Source organism: Vanacampus margaritifer, chromosome 5 (assembly GCF_051991255.1).
Source record: "Vanacampus margaritifer isolate UIUO_Vmar chromosome 5, RoL_Vmar_1.0, whole genome shotgun sequence".
Taxonomy (NCBI): domain Eukaryota; kingdom Metazoa; phylum Chordata; class Actinopteri; order Syngnathiformes; family Syngnathidae; genus Vanacampus; species Vanacampus margaritifer.
In genome coordinates, this window is record NC_135436.1 from 6,726,057 (window position 1) to 6,747,500 (window position 21,444).

A 21,444-nucleotide genomic window follows, 5' to 3' on the forward strand; every position below is an offset into this window, starting at 1 on the left:
TCATTTATTTCCAAAAAGTCTGCCCATTCTTTTCTTATAATTTTGTCAAACTCTGCGTCGTTTAGCAGTGAGATGTTAAACCGCCATGTCGGTGGTGGTTTAAAGGTATAATCAACTTGTAGGGAAAGGGAGACTGGTGCATGGTCGCTAATAATAATAGGATGTATTTTTGTAACAGTTTTATCAGCAATAGAGTTAATTGTAAGAAAATAATCAATTCTTGAAAAAGACCGGTGCACAGCGGAAAAGAAGGTAAATTCCTTCTTATTTGGGTTTTTAAGTCAACAGCTGTCGACGAGGCCAAAGTCATCCATATATTCCCCTATTACTTTACTTTTATTCCAGTAAAATTTTGTTACGGCTGAGTCCAACAACTGGAACCATTTAGCCGTAGGTTTAAATGGAATCATTGAGAAAAAATAGTTTATTTTAGGTAAAACTTTCATTTTAATGGTGGCTATTCGTCCTATTAGAGAAATAGGAAGATTATTCCAGCGCTCCAAGTCACTATAAATGTTATCCAGAAGTGGAGAAAAGTTTAAATGAATTAAATCAGTTAATTTAGGTGAGATTTTTATGCCTAAGTATTTTAAATTACCTATAGGAAATGAGTAGTGTGGGTCCTGGCTTGCAGGGTTCCATGAATTTTCTGTAATAGGTAGAAGTGTTGATTTTGTCCAGTTAATAGAATAATCTGATAACTGTGAGAATTTAGTTATTAAATTAAATACTTCCCCTAGCGAAGTAGCCGGCTTTTCTAAATAAAGTAAGATGTCATCGGCATATAGATTAATTTTATGTTCTGTTACCCCAGAGTGAATTCCTTGAATCCTTCTTTCCTGGCGTATGGCTAATGCAAGTGGCTCAATAAATATTGCAAATAATAAAGGGGATAGTGGGCATCCCTGTCTTGTGCCTCTCTGTAAAGTAAAGCTCTGAGATATAATCCCATTAGTAGTAACTGTAGCTTTTGGAGAATCATATAATACTGATACCCAGTGGATAAATGATTTCCCAAAGCCAAATTTATTTAAAACAGCAAAGAGGAAGGACCAGTTAACTTTGTCGAAAGCTTTTTCTGCATCCAATGATATAATAACTGCCTTTTTATCATGCCGCTGTGACATGCTAATAAGGTTAAAGAGTCTCCTAATATTATTAGTAGAGTGCCGATCTTTAATAAAGCCTGTTTGGTCGCTATGAATAATTGTCGAGATTACTGTTTCTAGTCTAGATGTGAAAGCCTTAGTGATAATTTTAATATCAGTATTAATTAGTGAAATCGGACGGTAACTTGATGGAAGGGTGGGGTCTTTTTCTGGCTTTAATAAAAGTTTAATTGCTGCTGTATTCATGTGTGGGCGTATGTAACCCTTAGTTTTAATTTCTGTTGCTACTCTTAAGAATAGTGGAGCAAGCATTAACCAGAAGTGCTTAAAAAATATAGCCGGATGACCATCCGGGCCAGGTGCTTTGCCATTAGGCATACTATCTAGAGCACTGTACAACTCGTTTATAGTAAGTAGCGCATCTAACATGTCTTTATATTCAGTAGTTAACTGAGGCATATTTAAGCTACTGAGGAATGCCTCAATATGCTCAGGGTTAGGCTTGTTAGTTTCTAAGTATAGGTTACGATAATAGTTATAAAAAATGTGATTAATTTCTTCTGGTGATTGTGTGCATTCACCAGTTGTCCCTTTAATCGCCGTTATAAGAGACTTTTCCCGATTGCGTTGAAGTTGGTTTGCAAGAAATTTACCTGATTTGTTATTATATTCAAAGTTGTTATATCTCAATTGTTGTATTATAAATTCTGTCTTTTTAGTTAGCATATCGTCTAACTGTATTTTTGTATTTTGTAAGTCAGTCCATATTTGGTTATTTGGGTTTATTGCGTACTCATCCGTCAGTTGTTTAATTTTATCTTCCAAGTCTTTTTCTGATTTTTGATCCTGTTTCTTTTTATAAGATGAATATGATATAATTTTACCTCTAATTACTGCTTTCCCAGTTTCCCAGAGAAGAGATGGCGATAGGTCTGGAGAGTCATTTATTTCCAAAAAGTCTGCCCATTCTTTTCTTATAATTTTGTCAAACTCTGCGTCGTTTAGCAGTGAGATGTTAAACCGCCATGTCGGTGGTGGTTTAAAGGTATAATCAACTTGTAGGGAAAGGGAGACTGGTGCATGGTCGCTAATAATAATAGGATGTATTTTTGTAACAGTTTTATCAGCAATAGAGTTAATTGTAAGAAAATAATCAATTCTTGAAAAAGACCGGTGCACAGCGGAAAAGAAGGTAAATTCCTTCTTATTTGGGTTTTTAAGTCAACAGCTGTCGACGAGGCCAAAGTCATCCATATATTCCCCTATTACTTTAGTAGATTGTAATCGTCTACATGTTGTATTATTAGAACGGTCAACTAATGGATTTAAGACTGTGTTAAAGTCTCCTCCAATAATAATAGTAGAGTTCGCTGCTAAATCAAACAGCTGAGAGAAAAATTCATGGAAAAAGGCCGGATCATCATTATTAGGGGCATATAAATTACCAAGTGTATATATTTTATTAAATATAGTCACCTGAATAATAATGTATCGGCCCTCTGGGTCTATTATTGTATTATTTAAAGTAAAGAGTAAATTCTTATGTATGAGTATACAGACTCCTCTTTGTCTACTATTATAAGGGGCAGAGTACGTTTGGCTAAAATTCTTATCAATAAGTAATTTTTCTTCAGATTTTTGTAGGTGGGTTTCTTGTAGGAGGCAAATATCTGCTTTTAATTTTAAGAGATGGTCTAAAGTTTTTATTCTTTTTGCTTCTGAGCGAGCGCCACAAACATTCCAGGAAACCAGAACTAATTTATGCATACAAACAATATAGACTCAGTCCTGTGTATATATCTGCATAGGCCATTTGTCAGTATTAGTATGTTATAGGATAGAATCAAAGTGGTTAGGTGGTTTATGTAATTTGTGTAAAATATGAGGTAACGAGTAAGTAAATATAACAGTGAAAAAACAGGTAGGGAGGTAAAAGTAAAGGAAGTTAACGGGGGATTAAACATAAAAATACACCAATAACTGGTAACCTAAGCGAGATTTTTGTTTAAATATACTTTAGATATAGTTATGTATTTAATAATATATTTATAATATTGCCTAAACATAATGAGTATTCATATTTAAGGTTTTATAACCACATATACAGTATATGTATACATCTAATGATCAAACAAAGTTTAGTTCCACCAATGCCATTTAGAACAGCCAGGGAGTGGAGTTGGGGTTCCGGAATAGTTGGCCATCGATGTATAGTTTATCGACGACCATCGCAGTCCGTTTACCCTCCTGCCTATTTTGTTTCATTATAGGAAACAGTACCTTTCGCCGCTCATTAATCTCTCTCGGGAATTGGTCGTTCATTCCAAATGAGGTCCCTTTAAGCTCCCGTCCTTTACTTTTAACAAATTCTTTCTGTTTAAAATGCTCAAACTTGGCGATAATAGGACGGGGTGGCGATAATAGGACGGGGTGCATATAAATAAATCTAGCGCATGCACACTTAAGAGTATTTGTAGCATGTAGCCGCTGAGCTTCGGATTTAGCCATTCATCGTAGCTCCACCGATCTCACCGCATACTGTATTTTGAAAATGGCCGCAAGAGGACATCCGTCTATGAAGTGAGGCCGGCTGTAGAGACTGATGAAGATGACCTTCCCGACGGGATTTACTTGAAAAAAATCTAATAAAGTTTCTTGTTAAACGCCTCGTAAATTGTACTTAAAATTTCTGAGTGCATCAACCTTTACTAGGCTTTGTCAAGTAAATATCACTCCATTTTTACAGTGTAGGCGTTTCCCCCGGTCGAGCAGGAGAGCTGGTAGGATGGTCTACCACATGCGCATTTTTACATTTTAAACGGCCGTTTGGCTTCTACTTTTCGAGAAGATGCTTGAATAGACCTTTAATATTGTTTAGCATCACATACTGTGTAAATTGTTGCCGAAGTTATTTTTCAAGTGTGGGCATGTGAAGCCCTTTGAGACTCTTTTGTGATTAAGGGCTATATAAATAAAATGACTTGACAAGAGCAGACAGTACCTTGTTCTTGAGTAGAAATTTATTCCTGCAAATGAGGATCTCTCGCAACCACTTCAGAACTTCGGTGCCATTGACCATTTGCTGGCCAATCAGTTTGCGGCAGATGAGGAACAGCACCTGTGAACTAATGGATAAGGATATGTAGCATAAAGGCTGAAGTATCAATTAATGCAGTGACAGACAATGAGGAACCCTGCCAGCTACCGCTCTATCACCCTCCTGTCCGTCCCTTCCAAAGTCGTAACATCAGTGATCCTCAGATGTCTTCTGCCATACCTCGTCTCTAAGCGCCGCCCACAACAAGCCGGCTTTACACCCAAACGATCAACAGCAGACTGCATCCTCGCCCTTCGCATCCTAGCCGAGCAGAGAGAGTACCAACAGCCTCTCCTTGCTGCATACATTGATCTGAAGGCGGCGTTTGACTCGCTTGACCGCGAAGCCCTCTGGCTCCTGCTACAAGGCATCGAAATGCCTCGGACATATATCACCATCCTGCGGAACTTGTTCACAGACACAATATGTACGATTCGAGCAGACGAGCTAACCTCTGAGCCATTCCGCACAAATTCAGGTGTGCGCCAAGGCTGCGTAGTCGCCCCTTATCTGTTCAACATTGCTGTCTGGAGGCGGGTGTCCGCCTTCACTCAACCCAAACCGATTAGGACTACGCCGATGACACTGTAATTCTTGCTTCCCTCCTGTATACTCTCTCGGATGCACTGGTGAAATTCTCGGAAGAGCCCTGCCCAATGGGCCAAGACAAAAATACAGTCTCTGTCCGACTCACTGGCGATGCCGCGACTAGTGACTCTCGCTAACAGCCAAGAAGTTGAGGTCGTCAAGGAGTTTGTGTACTTCGGGTCGAAATTTGCCTCGAGTAACTCCTGCGAACCCGAGATACTCCGCCGCCTTCAACTGGCCCGCAGTGCATTCAGTAGACTCTCCTGGGTCTGGCTAAGCTCCTCCATCCGTTTACACACCAAACTCTTGTCTCCTCAACGTTCTTGTTATTCCTGTTCTCCTCTACGCCAGCGAAACCTGGACGCTCCTGGCAGCTGCCAAACGCCGTCTCGACACGTTCCATAGGCGCTGCCTGCGCTTCATCTTTGGTACCACTTCGTTAGCAACACCAATGTCTACGCCAGGGCTGGTAGCCCCACACCCGTCTCGTCCATTATCAGGAGACAGCGACTACAGCTGCTTGGCCATGTGGCCCGCCTGGAGGACTCCATACCGGCCAAACAGTTCCTCACTGACTCTTCTCGCCCACCTCCTTGCAGCTGGCTAGTTATGCAAAACCTTGACCTTGAGACAATGTTCTTGCGGACTTGCTTTACTAAAACAAACAAACAAAACCAAGACTTATGGAAAAAGTACCAGTATATAGTTTTTTGGGAGACATTCAGTCTTGGAAGGCTTCATTCAAGTATTGGCCCTGGAAATATTCCAAACTGAACAGAATTGTCATTTCTCCCCAAAACAAACAAGGCTGTTTTTTTGCTTGAGACTTTTTGTGCATCTTGATTGGACGTAGCTTGGTAAGGCAATCACTGAGACAATGGCACTGAACATTGCAGACATGTTGCCCATTTACACAATAGATTATGGTAACAATTGCTAATAGGCATGAATATGTGTGTGAATGGTAGCCTGTCTTTATGTGTTTGCCCTATGTGTACAGTGACTGGTGAGCAATCCAGAGTATATCCTGCTTCTTGTGTAAAGTCATCTGAGGCTCCATTTTACATGTGGCATTAAACAGGATAAGTAGTATATAAACATGGTGCTGCTACCTGACCAGTTATAAACCTAGTGTATGACCTCATACGTATGTAAGATTTTTTCAGGTGCATATCCAAGTCCCTTTTCCATATTATAGACAATTTTAACTATGTTCAAACTGCAAGTAAGTTCCGATTTTTTTGGTGTGTTTAAAATGTGACCTAGGCCTCTAAATCGGATCAAACTGCAGTCTGGATGCTCATGTTGCATTCATCCGACCTATAGGACAGCATAGGGCAACAAACGTTACAATTGAAAATATGCTTTAGATCTGACATATATATTGGGTGGCGCCTGTCAGTTCAAGCACAAAATCCTTGAAATTGCCACAAATGTATCAGGAGTGAGACCTACACGAGGAGCCAAATTGACTACCATTAACAACACACTGTGCCACATAATTTCAAGTTCTGTGCACGTGCCACTTCACAGACATATTCCGTTGACATTAGAAGTCACATTTGTTTTTGTAATGCCAATGAATACATAAGAAGATCTGATTGAACAAAATAATCCAAATTGGGCATTATATCTTGCAGTGTGAATGTAGCCCTAGAGTACCTGATATCCCAGAAAGTCGCTATCGGAGCATCAGGATTCCATTGTTCAATGGAGTCTGGCTGGTGCAGTACTAAAAGAGCCTAGACAGACAGTAGGGGACAACAGGAAAAGCAAAAGACAAAACCACAATGAGGAAAGAAACATTGCAAACTATTACAGAATGTAGACAAAATATATTTTTTTAAATCCGAAACATGTCGCTAAGATACGATGTAAAATAATAAGAAAAGGCCAATAATCCCTTCTCAAGGAATTTTACGTGTTGCAAGCAACATTATAGGACAATTTTAAAAAGCAACACAATAAGAAATACATTTTTGTGCATCACAGTTCATGCTGTGGATATTATTAATTAGGAATGTAACAATTCAACAAAATTAATGTTTAAGTGTGTAGTGTATGTTATTCTGGGTATTCTTAAAGAGTCCAAGCTGTTTAATTACACCTCAGTTTGAGTTAACTGTAAAACTAAACACAACGACGATAAGAATTACAGCCACTGTATATTAAAACATGCTTTGTTAAAACATGGCTAGCCTAGTGTTAATGCTAAAAGTGAAGGGAGGATCCCATTCAAATGCTAAGAGGAAGTTAACATCGACTTCGGGAGTGTTTTTCCTTCAAATAATGAATATCCACATGCAAATGCTGTGGAAACACATACCCACAGGTGAGAGAACACTATGCAAAGGCACAAATTCTTCCCAATGTGTAAAAAAACAAGTTATTTTAATATAATTCAATCACAATTTTCTTCTGTACTCACTAAGGCACCACACTGCCCCCAAGAGGCCCAAATGCACAGGAACAGTCAGTATTTTTTCCTACGGTTTTATTTTAGTTTATTCTATTCTTATTTCATTTTCTTATTGTTTCGTTTTGTCATTGTCCTTTCAAGTTATATATAAAGTTGATAGTTCAAGGATTCAAAACTTAACTTAGGTTTTTTTTGTCCTAACACACTCAGTAAGTCCCAAGACTTGTAAAACCAACACAAGATGAAAATATATAAAAGAAAATGGTAATGCTTTACAGCAGTTGTAAACAAGTAAGAATTTTCATAAGGTCATATTATGGACTTGTCATTCAAAGCAGAGAATCTTAATAGCAAAAGTTTGTGCGTAACTAACAACCATTGAAAAAGGAATTGAGGGAGGAGGGGGATAATTTTATGCGTTATATATATTTTCAAATAATCGACTGATTAATCGGTAATCGGTATTTTTTTCTGCCAAAAATCAGTACCGGCCTCGAAAAATGCCTATTGGTCAGGCCCTAATATATACAGTATATTAAAATTCAGCCTCAAACCTCCATGGCTTCTTGTGAGAGTTGGGTGGTGTTGGTGAGAGGCACTAATTGCACCAGACCAATGATGAGCTCAGCTGTACTGCTCTGCATCTCTGGAGCTTGCTTCACAGGGTTCTAAAGGACAACAGTGTGCAAAAAAAGATTCATGTTCAGCTACAAAGGGCCTTCAAACTGCCTGAATGAATTTAAGACAGATCACTTACATGCAACATGAGCTTGGGGTCAGCATGGATTAGTTTGACAAGAGCAAGCAGGAGGCACTTGTAACTTCTCGTATCCAGTTCTGTAGTTTTCTCTTTGAATTTAAGGCTGGTCGTCACCTTCCCCTTGAAAGTCAAACTCTGTGAGAGATACCGGTAAGAAAAATTGCATTTGTGTTTACACAGTAATAATGCATCGCTACATTCATGACAATCTCAGAGAAAAGAAGAATGCTGGTCATGCTCAACCCTTACAAACTTTGTAAACTTGCTTCCACAGATCAGGTTCTAACAACCTAAATTTAGGGAGGTGGGTTTTCCAGTCATATTATGGAAAACATGCTTTTAATTTAGTTAATATTTGTAGATCTGGAGGGCCAGCCCACCAAATTATGAAATTACACAACAAAATCAATTTTTGTAAGCTGCCTATTTCAAAAGCTGTATCTGTAAGCAAGCCGTTCCAATTTTGAAGATAGCGATGCTTATTTATTTGGAGCTTACATAATATTCTTCAACAAAACCTTTCATTATTCCACAGATATATTGCATTAAGTAAACTACACTCTTAATTATTCTATTGACTCCCAGAATTTGTATACTCACCGGTGTCGTGCGGAGAGGCGCATGGGTGCTTTGGACAACCCGGTTGAGGGTGTCTGAGAACATAAAGCGAAGCTCTCCAGAGTAGCAGTACACAGCATCGATCTTAGGCCACCAGTCCAGATGAGACTGCATGAAGATATACATAATGTGAAGAGAATGAAAGTGAAGCAAATAATTGAATAAAACAAAGTATAGGTCTAACGGTCCTCTGGAGACTTACATTGGTGATTATTCTGTGTAGTGAGTTGACCAGGACAAAGTGGAAGGTAGAAGGAGAAGATGAAGCCAAACAGACCTTTAAAAATAAAAAAATAAAGTTTTTATTCTCAAGCCAATGCGGTAAGAACACAGTGACAGTAGTCAAGTATCTGGTTAAGGTTGGACTGAGGGTAAATTTATTTTATGTCACATTGCAGTATTGTTTATATGAATCCACCTTAAAGTGCTGGTTGTTGTGAGGATTGATGCGGAAACAGGAGACAAAGCAGTCCATCATGAGCTCAATATCTGCATTCTGGCTTCCCGCCCCTCTCCAGAAGGGTTTTGCTGGGTTGAACAGCAAAGCCTTGTGACATGGACAAAAGGCAGAGGTCATAAAATATCAAATCCAGGTAATTATATTCTATTCTCACATCACACCACTAATCAACTAAGGAAAATATAGCATACTGTATATACATATTAGGAATATTGGTTATTTAAAAACAAATGTACAAAAATACAGTAAAATAAATAAATGTACCCATAATCCAAAACATCCATAGTTCCAAAAAACACAACGACGATTTATGTATGTGTACTTCATACACATACATAAATAGAACCATGTCCTTGAATGAAGTGAAACAATGACTTCAAAGTTGAACGTTAACTGAATGGTGTGTAGCTGATATCAATGTCAGCTGGGGTAATGCATCACAGTCGTACGAATGTTAAATGGAGCATGGAGCAATTTGTTCAATAACAGAATTAGAAAATTTTGTGTAGCATGGCGGGAGTGGGATTAGTACAAAAATATAATTGGATTTTAAAATTAGGGCTCCTTCGTTTTTTGAATTAAACAAAAATTACAGAGTGTTGACAGAGGGGTTCAATTTAAATTTAAATTGCATTCTTTCTCAGTATTAAATAAACACTAACCCAACTCTACACACACACAAACAAGAGTAGGGACAAAAATTAAATATATAAACCTTGAGATCCATGACAATGGACTGGACAAGGAGAAAAATAGTTGAGTGATCCTCCCAGTTAATATAAGTTGAGGCTTTACACAGTTTTACACAGGCAATGGCAGCGCTCTCCATCAGCTGCTTACTGCCACCCTGGCCGGCTAAGGCTTTCCGCAAACTGTCCAAAAACAGTTTCTGCAGGCACAACAGGAAAGACACGAGAGCCCTTTATTAGTGACTAGGGACTGGGTAGATTATTTTTTTGTATATTCTCTTCTCCTGCTCACCTTGTTGGCCTTGCTATCTTCCACAGTGTCTTTGGAGATTGTGTGCGTAATCTCTGGGCAGAGGATCAAAAGAATGATCTGAAGTGGCCACACTGCAGCCTTCCTTTTAGCACTCTCTGCAAAGCTATCCACCAGGTCAAATAGCTTCTCGGCAGCTTCTGCAGAAACAACACAAGCACACGAAATGGCATTGGCCTTTTTTTTTTTTTTATCTGATGGTCAATATAAGGTAAATATTAAACCATTTTAATCTCAGGGAGCTATCTATTAAAAATTTCAGTAAATTTTATATAAGAGATGCAACTTACCCTTGTTTTTGTTCAACAATAAAACAAAGAAATGTGAAAGTTTAAGATATCAGGTATTTTTAAATTTTGGGGAAAACATATTTACTGTAGAAGACTATAGAGAGCTATGGTATTTACTTGCTTAAGTTTCCACTTAACTTTTTAAGATGTACTGATAACCTTTAGAGCTCCCAGAACATTTTGTTAGAAATTTAAAACCATTTAATTCATTGTTCATTTATTTCAGGCAGCAATCAACATCAACAACATATCAAATTCTCCAAAAAATACAACTAAACCTAGCCTGAAAAGGAGTGGGAGGAAGAAAAACTTAATCCCACCCCAAATTTCATTATTAATATCAAACTTTGAAAACAAATTTAGCTACTTTCCTGCAAGCTTGCAGTAAGCAATAGTGGTTCAATGAACACTGAAAAACAAGTGTTTTTACAAACAGAACCAAGAGAATGTGTTCATAGTTACTCTTAACATTACCAAACATTATAACTTTTATTTTGTGTAAATTTTGATATAATTTATTTATGTCCAGCCACTTTTTGATGGATTTTAAGTCCTTGTTCACAACAGTTACCAACTCATTATAAGTATTACTACTATAAAATGTTTGTATCATCTGCAAATAGTATAAGCTTTAGTAATTGTGATACATTAAAAATGTCATTTATATATACATTGAAAAGCTTTGGCCCTAACACGAAACCCTGGGGAACACCACAAACAATGTCAAGTTTTCTGATGCATATTGACCTATTTTAATGTATTGTACCCTTCCTGCAAAATAACTTTTTAACCAGTCTCCTGCTATACCACGTATACCATATTGTTCCAGTTTATTAATAAGGATTGAATGATCTTTTGAATCAAATGCTTTTTTGAAATCATCAAAGATACCAACTGCATATTTTTTCTATTCCAGTGTAATTTCTTCTATTGCATCAAATATTGGCCTTGGAGGTAGTTCTTCCGGTTCTAAAACCATATTGTCCTTCATTTATTTTTTTTATTCTTCTCAAATAAGTTTTCAAGTTGAGAGTTGAAAAGCTTTTCCAAAATTTTTGATTGAGGCAATAGAGACATTTGTCTGTAATTAGTAAAACTAGGTTTGCAATCATTTTTGTACAGAGGTATTACTTTGGCAATTTTCCTCTTATACGAGAAACAACCAGATTTAAATGATAAGTTAAAGCATAGGTGTCAAACTGCGGTCCTCGAAGGCCGCAGTCCTGCAGGTTTTGGAGGTTTCCCTCTTCCAACACAAGCTGATTCTAATCAGCAGGATCGTTATCAGGCTTATGCAGAGCTTGCTGATGAGCTGATCATATATCAGCTGTGTTGGAGAACGGAAACATCCAACACCTCCAGGTCCAGGACCGGAGTTTGACACCTATGAGTTAAAGATATAAGTTAATGGTTTTACAATATTTAAAATGCCCCTTTTAACCAAGGATTCTAAGTAAATGTTGTGTTCTGGTTGTTCCCTCCTTCCTGGTTTGTGATACCAGCTGCCAACATTTACAAAGAATTGGTTGAAACTATTTACGACATCATTCATGTTATTGTGTGTACCGTATTTGTCAATAAAATAATCAGGGTACGTTGTTTTTGCAGATTGTTGCTTTATTAAACCATTGAGTGTAAATTGTCTAAGATCAAAAAAAGCATTAAAAAAAATTCTACATTTTAAAAAGTCTGAAAATAAATTGTCTTCAAATATCGGTTATTGGCCTCCTTGACTGCTAATAATCGGCATCAGTACTGAAAAAAACATATCGGCTTATCTCTATTAGATATTAAGTATTCCTGCAATATTATGTACTGTACTGTAAATCAGAGAGACTAAAGCAAGTAATAACCTATCATGGCTGTATCAAATACAATTTTGTTCACAAAATTAAAATTATTAGTATCAGGCCCGCGGCCACCAAAAATTCACTGACACTGGGCTGACCAGGCAAGTACAAATTTCATAAACAAATATGATAAAATCATGTTCCTGATTTTTTTTTATATTAAATTATAATATATATAAAAATATTAAAATCTGTAATTTTAGTTTTATTCACTGAAACTGACCAATCATAAGTGAGCTTTTTAACTGCACTGCGGACAATTAGGTTAAATCCTTCGATAAGTAATGGCTTAAAAGAGATATAAAAGTCCAGAAAATGTCAAATATTGAGTTCCATTTTATACTGGAAAAAACATGTAAAACATTAAGTACATAATAGTATCCATCGATACATTTCCCAAATCACTTGCAGGGTGCTGGAGCCTATGCCAGCTGTCTTCAGGTAGTAGGTGGGGTACACCCTGAACTGGGTGCCAGTCAATTACAGGGCACACATAACTATTCACTCTCACAATCACACCTAATCAACCACGCATGTTTTTTTAAATGTGGGAGGAAACCGCAGTGCCCGGAGAAAACCCAAGCAGGCACGGGGAGAGCGTGCAAACTCCAACCAGGAAGGCCGGAGCCTGGAATCAAACTCATGACCTCTGCACTGGGAGACGGACGTGCTAATCAGTCAGCCACCGTAATGCCTTGCACAGAAGTAATATTTTCTTAAAGGCCTAAATAACACAGAATTAAGATGCTAAATGTGGAATAATCATCAAATGTTATCGTAATATCATGAATATACAGGGCCAGTGCAAGTTCTGGCAGGGCTAAAACGTAGCTCGTGGTGGCCCTACCCAAAAAGGCTTAATGTATGACCATTTTTATTACGGATGCACCAAAAATTCAACTACTGATTATTTTCAGTCAAAAGTACCCAAAAGAGCATTTTCGGTTGGTGCCTGAAATGCCCAACCACCATGCATTTCATCCATCCATGTCAATTATACTGTACATGGATTTTCGCTATTCATGCGGGATAGGGAATGGCCTGGCCCGTGGCCCGGTTCCACTGTAATATAAAAAATGTAATTATTAAAAATCTTTGTACCTGCCATATCTGCCTGAGGTCGTTGGTAGAGCATGGTGAATTCATCTGGATAATTTTCTACCCAGTTCCAGAATGCCTGTCAAGAAAAAAAAATAACAGCGCTAAAGGAGAACCTCCAAATGATGAACAAGCCTCCGGTTGCTGTTGACACTCCTCTTGAGATCACAAAAATAAACTACAGTAATTTCGGGACTATAAGGTGCACCTGACTATAAGCTGCGCTAGCTAAATTTGGGGAAGACTCAAATTTGTTACACATATAAGCCACACCTGACTGTAAGCCAAAGGTCTTTTACTGCACTGGTATATAAGGGTTCCCACTACTTTCTTTTCCATAATGAGGGCACAAATTGTCTCGCTCTCGTTGTTTTTCTCCTACTGTGGGCTCAATTGGTTTGTTTTGCTGTGGCTGACGCTCTTGCGCTTCCTTTATAGTGCGCCCCCTTGTGATCTGATGGATAAGCTGCACCTATGTATAAGCCGCAGAATCGAATGCAAGTGAAAAAGGTCGCGGCTTATAGTCCAGAAATTACTGTAGTCCCAACTGAAAGTTACAGGAAGTGTCCATAATATAGTAAACAAAACAATAATGTTTCATATTGTGGACACTGAACTATCACAAAGCATGACATCAGAATTATGAAAATCATGAGAGCTGTCCGCTCATTTGAGCCAGCCAGCATCAATTTATTTACTCTGCGTGTGCATTTTATGTTGTTTTTTTGTTGGGAACCATTTTCAACAAGGAGTATTAAAGGTTTGGGGTTCCTACACATTTGAGATGTCAAAATTCCATAGCTTTTCCAAGACCCTAATCTCAAGACCTCTAGGTAAAAAGTTCAAATAATATGTGACATTTGAGTAATAATAAAATAAAATGTGCATAACTGATTCGCATCTACCTATGAGGAGTTAGATCAACGATTATACAAGATTGGATGCGTGTATGTCAGGTTAAATCTCCGACAAGATGTACAATTATCAGGCTTTAATGGACGATGGGGAGGCATGCACTGGTGTGCAGCGGAGAACGGTTGCTGCCTCCAAACCCATTAAACCCTAATAAGTGTGCACTTGGAAGGGCATTAACCTGCTTATACCATAGTAATCACATACTGAGTCTGCTAAGTCGTAGCACCAGGCTGGATCTCTATGACTGAATGTTTCAAGGCCAAATGTGTGAAGTACTGATTTGATGTGTTATAATGGAAAAAAAACAACTCAAGGGCACTTCTATTATTTAAGCAAAAGAAGCAGTTATACCTACAGAAAGGATCGATAAAAGATAAAGGATCAACCTACCTTTTCTAAACTGTTGATGACTGCGAGTTGTGCAGGCTTTTTAAGGGTTTTAAACTTTAGAACACTTTCTACAAGAAAATAAAAATATACAAAAATGAAAGTTAACACAACCAAGAGACCAAATCTTTAAAAAACTTTACCCTCTAAACTCTAGAGTCTAACCTTGTAGCAGCCTCTTTAGTTTGGAGCAGTCCACATTAATGTACTGCATCAGCTCTATGTCATGAACATCCACATTGTCCTCCAAGCACACCGTCAGCTCCTGTAGCCTGAGGAGACGCGCACGCAAATGGACACATTGTGATTTTAAAAACGACGTCAGAACATTTCAGAAGATAGTCAAAACATGTAGTAGTGTAGTAGTGACCAAGCCTGACAAACTGCATTTATCGACAAATCTCATCTTGCTTCAAGTTCTTTTGGGTCATGATTCTTGATCATATTTAGTAAAGGTTGAACATTATCAGAGCTTTTACTTCAAGTGGAGAACTCAAGGAACATAAAAAAATAAAATAAAAATAATTTTCGGATGGCCAACAAAGACGTTAAAAACAAAAATTAAAGATATAAGGGTGCCAATATTGGGTATTTTGACGAATATCAGTATCGACCTTTTAAAAAAAAAATCTGACGGCCAATATAAGGTAAATCAAACAATTTTAATCTTAGAGAACTTAGTTTAATTTTCAGTTAACTTTATAAGAGATCCTGCTGACCCTGAGAACTTTTTAAATCATTTGTTTTTGTTTGACATTAAATCAAATGTGAAAGTTTAAGATTTCAGGTATTTGTAAATTTTGGGAAAAAAAATATTTACTGTAGAAAACTTTAGCGTGCTATACTTGTTCAAGTTTCCATTTCGCTCCCTGAATATTTTATTAGAAATTTAAAAGGATGTTGATTGCCTAAGATTTAAAAGAAAAAAAATCTACATTTTAAAAAGTTTGAAAAATTGTTCAATAAACATGCTTTAAAACTTTACAATAGAGTAAAGATTGGCTTTTGCATTTCCCAAAACTTTGACGCAAATATACCCCCCCCCCCTTCTTTTAATTTTTTTTTTTTTTTTTACTACTTTTACTTTTTTAATATCGTCTCCAAATATTTGTTATCAGCCTCGGTATCGGCCCTGAAAAAAACGTATCGGTCTATCTCTACCAAAAATGTGCATCATTTCACTTTTAAAGCATGAGATTTTTTTTCTGTACTGTGGTTTCTACTGTATGACTTTTCAATTTCACCAAGTATAAAGAATGTTCCGGCGTACTTTTTGGACTATAAATCGCTACCTGTGCCTTTAAATCGGACGCAGTTTATTTATGAATTGTTGCTAATGAGCTTCATGCCACCAACCGATTTAGTCTCATCACATCTGTCCAATAAATTTACTGAACAGGTCTCAGTGGATGAACGTCCGAGTCCGCCTTGATACTGAATATTCATATCATTCATATGCATAGTTCAGTGGAAGATATGGATGATGACATCTTTTAACAAAGCTGGCCACGTGCAAAGAATAACACTTACACGAGGAACTATTGCTGAGGTTTGCCAATAGATCCTGACAGTGTGGAGCATTGTCAAAAAAATCCACTGTTGCCAATGGGTTTCGAAAGGGTGCAATGCTGCGTGATGAAGAGGACAGCTCAAGCTCATCAGCAAATTTGCCTCATGATGGAAGTGACACTGACAGCGCCAACAAAGAGAGACTGCGCATGTGTGGACAAAAGTGTTTTGGGGCTTTAGCTTTCCGACACTGAAGAAGAGGTCTTTGGTGGGTTTAGTGCACAGGAGGAGGAAGATAAAGACAGCGATCAATGACTTTTTAGACTAGTGTATAACTAGTTGTGTTCGGCATAGTTTGGGTTCAGTGTAAAGGGAGACAAACGCATGGTATGGCCACAATGGTCACCTGACCTGATAAAGACAGCTATACGCTGTACCGCTCAACAGCAATTCTTGGACTGTGAAATTTACTGTAAAAGAGAGAGAGAATCTGACAAGTAGAAACAGTGCAGCGCTGATTACCTGGTGGAAATTCGGCTGAAAACAGCATTGAAATTGTTGCAGCTAAGAGAGAAGAGAACAGCTGAGGCTGAAGCTCGAAGTTCAGCTGCATGCTGATGGCCTTCACGGTACGTATGGATGAAATGGCAGATCTCTGGCAATAGCTGTTTGACCAGCATGGTTTCATCCAGGCGCAGTGAGTCTTTGGATTGCTGAGAAAACAGGACATGCGAGTATAAATGTCAACATCTTTATAACACAAAAAGTAAAACTACAAAAACACCTTACTTTCCAATCCAACTTAAAGTAATGCTGCATATTAAATATTTCTTATCACCATTTTATTATTATAAATTTAGTTCATCTAGTCATCTTTTTACATCAAAATCCTACAGTTGTCCTTGAAAGATTACATACCCAAGGCCTAGGGGTATATATGTAAACTTATGAGCGTACTGCATGGTGAAACCTAATACCCATAAAATTCTAAATACTGTGGCGTGTGGCAATTGTTTTGATATTTTCAGAGACGTAAAGTTGACATGATGTGCGTGTGAATTTCGGTGACGATTCATGGCATTTCTGTGTCATTATGCGACATTTAGCTTTTGTGCATTTTTGCAGTTGTGTTCATAAGTTTACATACCCCTGGGCATGTAAACTTTCAAGCACAACTGTATATTTACGATTGCTAAAGATTTATGCTATAGATGAAAAAGGGGCTTTATGTCATGATTTTGATCATTCAAGTGTTTTTTAACCATCAAATGAACCATTTTCTGTGTAGTGTTAAGCTTTCCTCTAATTAGACAGTGGATGGGTTTCCATCAACCTATTTTTATTTGAATTTTGAAGAATTGCGAAAAAGAAACTGAACGGAAACGCCAGAAATTCGGAAAAAAAGGCCCAAAATTCGCTTGGAGGGTTTTTGAAGCGTAGCCAAAAAAGGGAAAATGCGCAATTTGGCTATGGAAACAGGTTTTGCGAATAAGCGACTACAAGACCGGATATACGTCGCACATTTTGACTGATACTACGTCACACGCACGTTTGTAGTCATAATAAATGCCGGATGATAAAGTAAGATATGTTTGGGGAGACGAAGAAACACAATTCTTTTTATAATTAATAAAAGAAAAAAAAAAAAACATTAATGCAATTTTAGATGGCTTTATTAACATCAGCTCTCAATGTAACGACACACTTCACTTACATGCGGGAGGGAAGCCAACAAGACAAACTATTTCCGTTCAGTCCGTCAAAACCATCATTCCCACCTGGAACTTCCCATTGTCCCAAAGTTCCGTCACTACAACGTCATCTCGCGGCGCATATTCGCAAAAGAAGAGCGGATGGAAACGGGCATAAGTCGCATTTTTTTGCGCATTTTCACAAAATTCGCATACAAATTTTGAAACATTTGGATAGAAACCTGACTAGTGACATCATCCAGTTTGTCAGTCAGCATGGCAGAGCACTTGGCTAGCACGTCTGCCTCATTTTCAAAGGTTCTAGGTTAGAATCTGAGCTGTATTCCTCATGCATGTGTGGGTTTTCTCTGACTCTGGCTTCTTTCCACATTACAAAGAAATGCATGCTGGGTTTTGAATACTTCTATAACAATAATTCTCCATAGGTGTGCATGAGAGTATGAATGACCAATTGACTGTCTATTTACAGTATAAAAGTTACTGGTGATCAGTCCTGGCTGAAATGGACCTCGCACACAAAATCAAATGACAAGCTTCAGTTCACGTGACCCTGAGCAAGTTTAGCAATAGAAAAATGGATGGCTGAATGGAATTGCACCATTCCCCAACAGCCTAAACAGAAGACGACAAGGTTTGATGAGAGCAAGAACTCACCCCAGCCAGGCACTTCTCCAATGTATCCAAGATGATGAGCTGGGAGAGGTAGAGGTTTTTCTCAGATGCTTCTCCAAATATTCGCTATGGTATGGGGAAAAACAGACAATAATTAGTCATGTTTATGGGTATCCGAGATATCTGTGTTTTTTTATTAAGTTGGCATCCCATTACTGATTAGGTTACATTCAACAGCCAGACTGACATTACATTGAAAATCCAGTAGGTTCATAAAGCTACAGTATGCCTGGTTTCTGAGGGAGGCTTACTTTCGATGCAGAAAATTATTTCAGCAGCTTGTCTTCTGCCAAAATTTAGACAAGAAAACACTAAAAGTCTAATGTCGACCAAGCAGATCAAACACAGAATTTTGCATTTTCAAAGGTGTCAAAATGTTTGTGCATTTTGGGATCATGTCTGCAGATTGAAGAGGCCAAAAATTAACAGTTTTTAAAATAATGCTAAAACAACAAAAATATAAAAATACGTACATGTTTTTTTTTTATTTTTTAAATATGTACTCATAAAAACAACTTACCATGTTATTGACATTTTTAAGGATAGTCGTGAGGCCACTAATGACAAGTGAAAACTTGTACTTTGAGATGTTGATCAGGCATTCTTTATTGTGCTCTGTGCTGATTTTCGTGTGAGTGTTCTGGTGTCCAACTTTGATTGGAAGCTGAGGGAGGAAAGACAGGGACGTTAAGAGAATGGGATTAAATCACATTCACAAGGTCTGACAATTTTGACAAAGTCACATTTTAAATTAGTTTTCGATGGACAATTTGTGACCAGCTTTTGTATTTGCCCATTTAACTGCGGCATAAATTCCTTTGTTTTGTTATACACTGAAGAGATTTAATTTCAGACCAAACGATGCATATGAGACAAAAACTCATAATTCCAGTTTTTATTTCATGGTACAGTATTTATATCTAGATGTTTTAAACATCTCAGGACTGAGCAACGTTTGTTTAAACCCACCCATTTTTCAAGCGAGCAAAAGTATTGCAACATGTGACTCATGTGTATTTCTAGTTGCTCAGGTGTTTATTTAGATAGACTGCTTAAACATGAATTGATAGTTCTTGTTGATTGGCTTTGGGCTTCCCCTGCGAAAACGGTATTTGCTGTTAAAGGGATACTTGACTCAGTGAGCCATTTTCAACAGTAAGAAGATCATATTTTGTCCATAATTAATGTGATAACTTCATTATTTCTCATGAAAAATTAATACCTACTCAGGAAACACATAACGACCAATCATGGCTCCGTTTGCTGACCAAACCCAGAAAACATAGAGCCGTGATTGCTCGTTACTTATTTCCTAAGCACAGGTGATGTCATCTTCAGTCGACAGCAAGTGGAAAATGTGTTTTTAAAGGTATTAATTGTACATGAAAAATAATGAAGCTATCACATTAATTATAGACAAAATATTATCTTCTTACTGTTGACAATGGCTCAATGAGTCAAGCATCCCTTTACGCAAACATGAAGACCCAAGTGCTATCGATGATTAGAAAAGTAAATCCACTTTGAAGCTTGGAGAAGAGGGAAACTGCAAATGGTACTTCATTTATTTAGCGCTTTCTCACCTTACATGGCTCTCAAAGCGCTTTAAATTTTGACTAGTACTTATTCATCCACTGATGACGCATCATCAGGAGCAGCTGGGGGTTCTTCAGTACCTTGCTCAAGGATACTTCAACAGTGTTACAATGGTCTGGGATCGAACCCACAACCACAGGGTTGTGAGATAACGTTACATTACACATTACATAAACATTGGGCATCTCCAATAAAACAATTTGGACTGTCCTGAAAAAAGAAAAAGAAACTATTGCTGCACTGAGCAACAGCCATCGAACAGGTCGTCAGCCAAAGGTATCAACAGCACTTGATGACAGAAACATAAAAGAACTGAGAAGAAACAACCAAAGACAACAGCGTCACACAAGTATCATCAAATCACCAAAAAGCCCGTACAGCCGGAAATTTCATGAGGTTCCCCAAGTCGATACGCCAAAATTACTGTGACATTTCAAACTGGTGTCACTTGTCTTAAAAACTCAACTTAAACCCTCTTTTACAGCACATTACGTACTCAGCTCCACACAGCTCTATTTGCTTCTACTGCTGGCAAAAACAGGTACATGCAGGTACTACGAGGTACCCGTAGTAACTGCATGTAGATCATGTTTTTGCAACTATAGTTGCAGTTCAAAGTGTACAGAGCAAATACCATATCGACACCTTCTGAAAATAATCACCTAAGTCATTTTTTCTGATTTTTCAGGAAACACAAGAAAATTAACCGTTTCCATTGTGGGGAGATGATTGAGGCAAAAAAAAAAATGTTTGCAAAAAAATTATTTTAAGACAATGACAGTATAAATGACCACCCACTGCGAGTTTCTCATTTATTGAACATTGATTTATCATAAGGTCATGTGATGGAGTTAACAGTACCTCACCATTCAAGATTCAATGACAGTTTGACAATAGTTGGGACACAAAGTGCATTGGGGACAAAGTAGCTAGGTGATAGATTGTCATAGGAAGGTTGGGTCTTCTCTTCCACCCTGTTGGCTGAATGAGAGTGAATGACAGCCTATGTTGTTTTGAAATACAATTTTATATACACACGTATATACGTACATATATATATACACACGTATATACGTATATACACACATATACATACACGTATACACACACATATACATACACGTATACACACGCATATACACACGTATACACACGCATATACATACGTATACACGCATATACATACGTATACACGCATATACATACGTATACACGCATATACATACGTATACACGTATATATATATACACGTATATATATATATATAAGTATACACATATATATATATGTATACACGTGTATATATATATATATACGTATACACGTGTATATATATATATATATACACGTGTATATATATATATA

General features: G+C 37.6%; 1 protein-coding gene across 4 annotated transcripts in view; it reads right to left on the reverse strand.

Annotated features, from left to right (window-relative positions):
- nf1a (neurofibromin 1a) overlaps nt 1–21,444 on the reverse strand; it is an 86,574-nt gene that overhangs the window by 60,175 nt on the left and 4,955 nt on the right. For 3 of the 4 annotated variants that reach the window (XM_077565422.1, XM_077565423.1, XM_077565421.1), the window contains exons 2-16: nt 19,004–19,147; nt 18,466–18,549; nt 16,622–16,812; nt 14,756–14,862; nt 14,594–14,661; nt 13,292–13,367; nt 10,033–10,190; nt 9,767–9,940; nt 9,010–9,138; nt 8,794–8,868; nt 8,574–8,699; nt 7,971–8,108; nt 7,768–7,881; nt 6,457–6,536; nt 4,111–4,234 (exon numbers count right to left, since the gene is read on the reverse strand). In XM_077565422.1, coding sequence (XP_077421548.1) covers nt 4,111–4,234; nt 6,457–6,536; nt 7,768–7,881; nt 7,971–8,108; nt 8,574–8,699; nt 8,794–8,868; nt 9,010–9,138; nt 9,767–9,940; nt 10,033–10,190; nt 13,292–13,367; nt 14,594–14,661; nt 14,756–14,862; nt 16,622–16,812; nt 18,466–18,549; nt 19,004–19,147 — 1,788 coding nt within the window. Of the gene's footprint in view, nt 1–4,110; nt 4,235–6,456; nt 6,537–7,767; nt 7,882–7,970; nt 8,109–8,573; nt 8,700–8,793; nt 8,869–9,009; nt 9,139–9,766; nt 9,941–10,032; nt 10,191–13,291; nt 13,368–14,593; nt 14,662–14,755; nt 14,863–16,510; nt 16,813–18,465; nt 18,550–19,003; nt 19,148–21,444 lie in introns of those variants that run through there. The other variant, XM_077565424.1, reaches the window with a different exon arrangement.